The sequence below is a fragment of the Falco rusticolus genome, chromosome 5 (genome assembly GCF_015220075.1).
Source record: "Falco rusticolus isolate bFalRus1 chromosome 5, bFalRus1.pri, whole genome shotgun sequence".
NCBI classification, from domain to species: domain Eukaryota; kingdom Metazoa; phylum Chordata; class Aves; order Falconiformes; family Falconidae; genus Falco; species Falco rusticolus.
Genome location: NC_051191.1, coordinates 55,747,747 through 55,756,879, shown reverse-complemented (window position 1 = coordinate 55,756,879; position 9,133 = coordinate 55,747,747). Strand labels below are relative to the sequence as shown.

The window sequence follows — 9,133 nt, the reverse complement described above, 5'->3', positions numbered from 1 at the left end:
GTTACAAGCTCAGCGATCCTCATGCTATGGGACAAAATGATCAGCGGCTGGGATCACAGGCAAACAAAAGCGATAGCCATTCCCTGAAGCTCCTTGTAGCAAGGTCACGTGGCCATAAGCAGACAGTGTCAGAAACCAGATAACCCACTGTGCAGTTCTAGCTGGGGTAATCCTGTCCATCCCCAGAAAACTCCAGAGGCTAGGCACAGAATGAACCGGAGAGAAATGCTTGTTATACAAAAAAATAAAAAAAACAACAACCAAGAAGCTTTATTGGTATGCATCCTACAGAAATGGTTACAAGAAAGGGCCTTGGATTAATCTGTCAAAGAAAACATGGAACAGCTGTGCTCTCCCTAGGAAGGCACCAGCCACGAGCGGGTTCCTTACAAAACAGGGCAGCATGGAAATATACTGGATGGGGTAGGGTGGTGCCAGAGCAGACACATGGGATTGGTGCTCTGTTCTTCAATACTGATGCATAGGGCAATTTCAAACAATTGAGAGAGGTGACCTGGTAAGAACAAGGCAAGGTGTTTCCCCACACCAGAAATGGCACTCACTTTTTACTGAGCTGGTCTCCTTCATGACTAAATACTTGCCCACCAGGATTTTTATAGGGAGCTGGGGCAGCTACCAGCAGAGCTTCTGAAAAGGCAAGAGAAACTAGCCCTCATTTGCTCTTTCTGATAGTTCTGATCAGGTTTCAGTTTGCACTCAGTCTGTTACTTCTCCAACCCAAGTATACTACTGAATTTTTCCTGCTTTAACAAAAAATTACCAACAGGTTTTTCATAATAGTAAAGTCCAGAGATGTTCCAAGACCCTCTTGCCAACCCAACAGAAGGTGTAGCCACCTACAGATAGGATCACCTCTTCTTGAAGCCGTACTTTTTCCTTTCATAGAAGAGATCTGTCTTGGAACTGCCCAGGTTGACGATCTTAGGGCAACCATCTCTCTGTAAGAAGAAAAGAGGACGTAAGTTAGGAGATAGGCAAGCAGAACATCATCACTTACATAGATCTTATAGGTTCTCAGTTCCCGTGCTCCTCACCCTGTCCCCAACACACATTTTGAACACCTCTACAGATGAACGGCCCTCCAATTCTGGTTACTACATCCAAGAGAGTGGAACAGAGAAGAGGATGGACATTTTTTCAACGTTGCTCAAGGACATTCTTTTCCTCAGGGTGAAGATGGAAAACAGCTTATACAACATCAACAGCTTAACGGAAAAGATGCTTCAGTGCCTCAAGACTGGATTCTTTCCAAATTACAATATGCAGGATTTATAGAGCCCAGAGGAATAACCTTTCCCATCCTTAGCCAAAAAGAATCTTGTTGCTTTAAATGTTACCAAGCCGTTCTTGTGTTCAGGGACCCTTCTCAGCTGTGACAGCAGAACTGAATCTCAAGATTTCTTGCACCCTGGATTGATTACTGCAGAGTCTGCATGGTCATCTTGGGAGAGGACCACTAGTCATAGCAGCTACACAGCTAAGTTCTTGTCCCTGAATTCCAGTAGATGGTGACAAAAAAGCCACAAGAAAGGCAAGAAGGGGAGCGGAGGAGACCCACCTCAGAGGTGCAATTGCAAAGACAAATCAGAGATGCACCTCTTTATGTACCAGGGAACATTTGTCTGTGGGCCACCTGAGCTCAGCATCTGCATAACTCTTGAGGGCAAAGTGCTGTGACTGGCAACAGCAGCTGTGAGGGGTCCAGCAGGCAGAGGAACACGTGTACTCGGCTGTTGCGTAAGCCTTGGTGCATTAGATTTAGAAAGCCTCTGGGCAGATATCAGCTGCTGTAGAAACTGCACCCAAGCTACCCCACCAATACACACTCCTGTGCGGGAGATGCAACCCAGCGGGAAGGGTCTGCATGGTAGAAATAACGGGGAAGTCAGGGGGGGGAGGAGGGAGGAAGAAATTATCCTTCCCCTGTATGCCTGCCACAACCCATCTCAAGCTACTGTCTCCTTATTTGATTTTGAATCTCAACAGTAGGACTCTTCCAAGCCTTGCCTCCCACAATCCAGGGAGCCTGTGACAATCTTGACAGCATTATTGCAGGGCTCTGTTCATTCTTCCACCTCCTCCTAAGAAGGCAGCACATGAACATGTTCCTGTCCCCAAGAAAAGATTACTTTTTGCAGCTCACAGCTGTCCTGGATCACAAAGGGGGATTTTGGCCCTTACCGACAGACCGAAGTGAGGTGAAACAATACCTCATTCCTCCTTCCATCAGAACAAATGAAGAGTAACTAGGCCCTTTGCCTCATGCCCAACAGCATTCCACCTCCTCCCTCCATTTTAGTATTTACTTTCTTGCTTCACTATCTTTTACAGTCTTTATTTGAGGATGATGGAAGTGCTGTGACTGAAATCTTCGAGTGTTGAACATTCAGGTTCGACAGAGCTCTGTCTATCTGCTTTTCTTATTCACATCAACACCAGCTACCATAATTTTGTGACAGGCAGCACACTTAACGTTTCTCATTTCGGGCACCATATGCCTGTGCCAGTACTTTTCAATCCTGCATGTCAATCATGTCAAATCTGCTGTTTCACATCTGCAACTTCACATCTGCAATAATCCTTAACATTTGCATTTGTTGGTACAGAGCAACAGTCTTCATCCACAACAGCCTTCACCCAGCTGTCAAAATACCTCAGTTCTGATTTCTTATTCTCCTGCTCCTCCAGCTCTGTTTTCTACAATCCTCCCTTGCAGATCACTGGCTATTTCACACCTGACCTGGACATGATAAGCTACAGGTGAGCTTACATTATGAAAAACACCTGTTTGGATTCAATATGAATTAGTAAAATACAACCAAGCCTATTTTATTCATGACTCAAGCCAAGTGTCTTGGTTCCAAAGGCAAGTGAACGAAACTACTGTTTCTCACATTTCTGAAGTAGGAGGCAGCATCACCATCACAGCATTTGTAACCATTTTTAGATACTAAGAAAGATTATGGTCCTGTCAGATATAATGACTAAATTCAACCGAGGACCTGCCCCTGTCCTGAATTTAGCTGCAGGCCTCTAGAGAAAACGTAGGCATTGCAGAGAATTAAACCAGCAACTCACCCACATGAGCATGTTCCTGTAAATCAATCTGAACTATCCCCTCAGCATGTTCTCCACTGTCATTAGGGTGTGCTGGAAATGGCATGTGCAAAGCACCAAAACCCAAAGAACCTTTAACAGACAGTCCAACAGCTATCAGGCCCATATTCTGGGGATATTGCAACTGTAAGCATCATGTTTTTGCTCTTGCCTAAGGTTTTTCTACCAATTCATTTGCAGTTCTTCACATCCTGCACTCATTGTGTTGGATATTAACAAATACCTTACGGGGTGAACAGCTGCCTCATTTCAACTGCACTGTAGCTATTTTTCAGCACAAGTAGATTATAAAAAGATTATAGCACTGACTATAGAAATAAAGGATCATTAAAAGTGTAGCAGAAAAAGGTATGTCTACAATATAGGCCATTCCAGAAAAGAAGAAAATAACCCAAACATATCCCACTGAAGTTATACAAGAAGCTTTAAACTTGTGAAACACAATTAGTAGTGCAGAGACTGGACACTAAGGTCTAACTTATGTTGTTATCCAAAGGAAATCAAAGGTAGTGATTCCATAGGCCTTACAGTACTGTATGAGCCCTCGGTCAGTGGCTGATAATGGACTTCTAGTGAGGAGTCTGCCTCTACCACTGCCTTTGCAGTGCCTTCAGTATCTCTGACCCTGATAAAACCTAGGCTAGAGATCTAGTAAGATAACAAAGCAGTGACAAACTGTGTGGAGGAAATGGTGTGAGGCGGGTGCCCTGGAGACAGAAGGACACAGAGAACGCATAGTTACTGAATGCCTTCCTTGCTTCAGTCTTCACTGCCAAGGCCGGCCCTCTGGTTTCCCAGACCCTGGAGGCAAGAGAGGAAGTCTGGAGAAAGGAAGACTTTCCCTTGGTTGAAGAGGATCATTTTAGAGATCACTTAAGCAAACCTGACACCCACAGATCCATGGGCCCCGATGGGGTGCACCCCCGAGCGCTGAGGAAGCTGGCAGATGTTATTGCCAAGCCACTCCCCACCACCTTTGAAAGGTCATGCAGAACTGGAGAGGAGCCTGAGGACTGCCAGTGTCACTCCAGTCTTAAAAAAGCACAAGGAGGATGACCCAGGAAACTACAGGCCAGTCAGCCTCACCTCCGTCCCTGGAAAGGTAATGGAACAGCTCATTCTGGAGGCCATCTCGAAGCATGTGGAGGAAAAGGTCATCAGGAACAGTCAACATGAATTCGCCAACAGAAAATCATACCTGATCAACCTGACAGCCTTCCATGATGGAATGACTGGCTGGGTAGGTAAGGGGAGAGCAGCAGATGTTGTCTACCTTGACCTCAGTAAGGCTTCTGACACTGTCTGCCATAACATCCTCATACATAAGCTCAGCTCAGAAAGCGTGGGTTAAATGGGTGTACAGTGAGGTGGATTGAAAACTGGCCGGATGGCAGAGCTCAGAGCTGTGATCAATAGCACAAAATGTAGCTGGAGGCCTGTAGCCAGCGGTGTTCCCCAGGGGTCAGTACTGGGTCCAGTCTTGTTCAACTTACTCATCAATGACCTCGATGAAGGGACTGAGTGTACCCTCAGCAAGTTTACAGATTGTACAAAACTGGGAGGAGTGGCTGATTCACCAGAAGGCTGCGCTGCCATTCAGGGAGACCTGGACAGGCTGGAGGGTTGGGTGGAGAAGAAACTAATGAAATTCAGTAAAAGCAAGCATAAGGTCCTGCACTGAGGGAGGAATAACCCCACGCACCAGCACAGGCTGGGGGTGGACCTGTTGGAAGGCAACTCTGCAGACAAGGACCTGGGGGTTCTGGTGAACAGCAAGTTGCCCATGAGCCAGCAGTGTGCCCATGTGGCCAGGACCAGTGGGATCCTGGGTGCTTTAGGAGTGTGGCCAGCAGGTCGAGGGAGGTGATCCTCCCGCTCTGCTCTGCCCTGGTGAGGCCACATGTGGAGTGCCATGTCCAGCTCCGGGCTCCCCAGTTCAAGAGAGATGGGGAACTACTGGAGAGGGTCTATCAGAGGGCTACAAAGATGATGAGAGGATTGGAGTATTGAGGGAAAGCTGAGAGCACTGGGTCTGTTTAGCCTGGAGAAGAAAAGACTGAGAAGGGATCTTACCAACATCTACAAATATCTTAAGGGCAAGTGTCAAGATTTTCAGTAGTGCCCGCCGACAGGACAAGGGGCAACAGGCACAAATGGAAGCACAAGAAGCACCTTCTGAGTATGGGAAAGAATTCTGAGGGTGACAGAGCACTGGAACAGGCTACCTGGAGAGGTTATGGAGTCTCCTTCTCTGGAGACATTCAAAACCCACCTGAACATGACCCTGTGCAACCTGCTGTAGGTGAACATGGTTTAGCAGGTCACTTCCAACCCTGAGCATTCGGTGATTCTGTGACCTGAACTGTGAGTGTACAGTGCACAGCAGTCAAAGATCCTTGGGGATGAAGAGAGCTACAATACCTCAAAATGCTACGGTACGCTTTGCAAACATGGGGAACTAACAACATATGAAGAAAGGTACGAGGTAATGAAACCCAGCGCCAATGCTGGTAGTGGAACCCAAGTGTCCCATGTCCCAGCACTAACTTCAGTAGTTCCAAGCCCCTTAAAGGTTAACATGGCTACTAAATAAAGACATAACCAATTCAACAGGAGACTGGATGACAACATACATCTTTTTCCTGGATGGTACACTCCTTGCAGTAGTAGGCATCAGACACTCCTGGACCCCCGCAGATCACACAGCGTCCTTGGTACGAGCCATAGTTACACTCATCACATATGCGCACGAGAGTGCAGGGCCGCACGTAGGAGTCACAGATCACACATTTGCCATCACCTGAAAGTACAGCAGAGCCTTTGGTTACAGAACATCCTTATCTCCACCTCCACATTGAAGAAGAAAAAGTTACCTAGTCAAAGAAATTGCCTCTACACTCAAAGACAATACAATTGAACTGCAGAAATTTATCTTGCAGACCAAGGGTGCAACTTTGTATTTGCACACAGACTTGACAGGAACAAGGGCCAGTAGCCTGTAATAACTGAGGTTAATTTATTCATGCATTGACAATCAGAGAAGAAACCCAAAGTCAATCCTGTGATTAGCCAACACCTGTTCAGATCACACCATTATTTTTACTCTAGAACTCTTCCCGCATTTTTCACTTGTGAAAAAAACACTGGACTGACAGGACTAGTGTCCTTACCTACACAGAAGCAGCAGTGTAAGCTTCTCCCACAGTGCCACATCAACAAAAGTCTGGAGTTACTATCCTCAAAGAGATGAGATAAGAGATTATACTCATGGTTCTTTTAATCCTTCATCTGTGAGAAGGCCAAAGCCAGGGAAAACTGGCATAAACAACCACTTCACAAAAGTTGCTCTTGCTTTCTCACAAGGAACTGAGTGAAATTCAAGTACTCGTATCATACAGGCAAGCAGCCATCAGATGCCATTGACAGTCTCTGATGTGCTGGACCTTATCCAAAACACTGACCTAGGGATGAAAGGCTTCATATCCTATTACCAGTTCCCCAGGCATCTAATCTGGACTCCCACAAACAGCTCATCTAACCTGCTCTTAAATCTCTAGCATGACAGCCCTCAACTACTACCAAAGAGAGTCTGTCTCACTGCCGAGTGCTCTTGAAAACAATCTTGTTGCCTCAGACTGCGCGTCTCCCCACTCTGATTATTTTCATACTACTTTGGAGTCCTGGACTAGTCATCTTATTCGTTCTGTTCCCCTACAAGGGTCTAATAACAGACCATACTCTTTCTTCCTTTCCACAGTTGAGTAACTAGCATTTGATTCTGTGGGTTTTTTCTGCTCTAACTCTAGATGTGTATGTCATCCTGTCCCATCCCCCCGCGCCCCCCCCATTTCTTATTCTCCTAGATGCTAAAGGGAACCTTTCTCAAGGCGTGAAGAAGTCAGATTCTTTTTTTCCTGCTTTGAAATGATCAGGCTGATCATTTTGTGTTACAGATTACAGGGAGCCAATCAAGAAGTCACTGTAGTAGCCTCAGCTATGGAAAATGTTGGCAGCATGTACTCTGGGACATCATGCATTTGTGTGACAATCTATGTGAACATGTAATTTTGTAAGCATTAATTGCTTTACACTTGCAATACACAAGTAATTGTTCCCATCTCAAAGTCTGACATCAAGTTCATGGTTAAAACAAAAATAGAATCCAATCCCCAAATCCAAACTATATGCTCTAACCACAACACCACGTTCTCAAGCAGCTATATGTAGAACCTATACTTACATTTTTCACAAAGTCTTCCAATTGCTGTAAGAAGAAAAAGAAAAAAAATTAGATATCTGAGGCAGAAGCAGGAGAAAAATATAAGTAACTACAAGCCTGAATGTCAAGTAATGATCTTTTACAGTAAGCAATCTTTAAAAAAAAAAAAAAAGTAAACCACCAAAACAGTTTGAGCATAAATACAAACATATTTATGATAAACAATATATATCCTCCTGGAGACATTTACCAAGATCAAAGTTTAGATGCACTGTCAATGCACAACGACACCTGTAAGAGAACCTACACTACTCCATTTCAAATACAGCAAATGTACCTGACTGAAAGAAATCCTATACACAAGTCTTGACATAGCTTTTACACTGGTTTTAATAAGGAAAAAAATTAAATTCAAGTATTTATTTGATTTAAGGCAGCCCAAATACCTTCTTCACTTCAGAACATAAAGGTAGTTAAATGTATCTTAGAAATCTTGTCACTTGTCTAGGAAACTCACAACAATGATGTTAGCAACTTGGATAAATGCCATAAATATCAAGCTCTAAAGACCAGATGTCCACATTCACAAAGACTAAACAGTGCTTCAGTTGAAGTTTGAGGATCAAGGGATTCGTCAGACTGGAAATGCATTTTCAACAGACAGACTGCAATGCAGTTAGCTGCATTAACTATTCTAAAGAAAGTTTCCTATGGATCCTGCAGGTGAATATTTTGTGTTTACAGTTCTTTCAGAAAACGGCATGTTAAATTTGCTTTTCCAAGGAGTGAAAAAAATCTGGAAGAGATAATTTCTAATCTTGTATAAGACTTCTTTAAGGTTTAACAGAGCAAATTCTGACCCAACTGGTAAGAATAAAGCTCATTATCTGCATACAGGTACAGCCTAGAAGATAATTTTATCTTGCCACCAGAGAGATGCCCAGTGCTGGCTACAGCCTTCAGCTCATGCTGCTGGCTGCGCCGGTATGGCCGACGTAACAGCAGTAAAATACATCAAAACTATATTTTTCCTCTGTAGAGCCACCACCTCCATCTGGCTTTCCCCCGCACCCCCCCCCCCCCCCCCGCGAGAAACAGGCCGGCGTTAGTCACTGGCTGTACGAAGAGAGGCCCAGCAGCACCGGCACGTCAGGACGGACGCCCGGGGGAAGCTCCGGGACAGGGCTGGCGCCAGGGGCCTTCCTCACAGAGCCCCCCCTCCCGCTGCAGGGGAAGAGCCCACAAAACACGGCAGAACATCAAAATAAAAGTAAAATAACACAGGGAGGAGAGAGGAGAGAGGAGGGAGGAGGGAGGAGGAGAGAGGCGGACGCCCCTCCCCCCCCGCCAGGCCTAACGGCCACGCGCGCACCTAACGGCCACTAACGGCACACGCGCGCGCTTCCCCCTCACCCCTCAGCGGAGAGAGGGTGAGAGGGGAGCCCCCCGGGACTCACCCACGCCCGCCTGCTTGCGGCAGAAGATGAGGTCCGGGTGGTGCTTGGCCATGGTGCGGCGACACCCGCCTGGCGCTGCCGGCCCGCGCGCTCACCTCCGACCCGCGCTCCTCACCGCCCTCGGTCCTGGCTGGGGTGAGGACAGCGCCTGCCAAAGCACCGCCCTCGAGCGGGGATACCGGGGCGCGATCGCGGGGAGGATGCCGAGAAAATCCTCTCCGTGGAGCCACTGCATCGATAACATTCCTCCGCCCAGGGAAGGCCCGCGACGCGGCCAGTGACCCTCTTCTTGGAGCGGGGACCCCCCTGCCAGGACCTG

General features: G+C 46.5%; 1 protein-coding gene across 2 annotated transcripts; it reads right to left on the bottom strand.

Moving 5' to 3' along the window:
• Positions 1-245: 245 nt before the first annotated feature.
• Positions 246-9,045, bottom strand: PHF5A (PHD finger protein 5A). 2 transcript variants are annotated; one of them, XM_037389956.1, is made up of 5 exons: positions 8,815-9,020; positions 7,379-7,402; positions 6,309-6,370; positions 5,772-5,938; positions 246-959 (listed from the first exon to the last, which is right to left on the bottom strand). In XM_037389956.1, exons 3-5 carry the CDS (start codon positions 6,349-6,351, stop codon positions 870-872), a joined length of 300 nt encoding a protein of 99 aa, XP_037245853.1. In that variant the 5' UTR covers positions 6,352-6,370; positions 7,379-7,402; positions 8,815-9,020; the 3' UTR covers positions 246-869. The 2 variants fall into 2 exon arrangements, with proteins under 2 accessions (XP_037245853.1, XP_037245852.1); XM_037389955.1 differs by lacking the exon at positions 6,309-6,370 and having other exon boundaries at positions 8,815-9,045.
• Between the last annotated feature and the right edge of the window lie 88 nt (positions 9,046-9,133).

What these genes read in the sequence shown, in the direction of transcription:
- PHF5A (XM_037389955.1), bottom strand. Translation starts at nt 8,866, where the DNA reads ATGGCCAAGCACCACCCGGACCTCATCTTCTGCCGCAAGCAGGCGGGC. An exon ending in TGGAAGACTTTGTGAAAAAT is followed by an intron (nt 5,939 to 7,378) that starts GTAAGTATAGGT and finishes CTGTACTTTCAG; the next exon opens with GTGATGGCAAATGTGTGATC. An exon ending in GTACCATCCAGGAAAAAGAT is followed by an intron (nt 960 to 5,771) that starts GTATGTTGTCAT and finishes TTCTTCTTACAG; the next exon opens with AGAGATGGTTGCCCTAAGAT.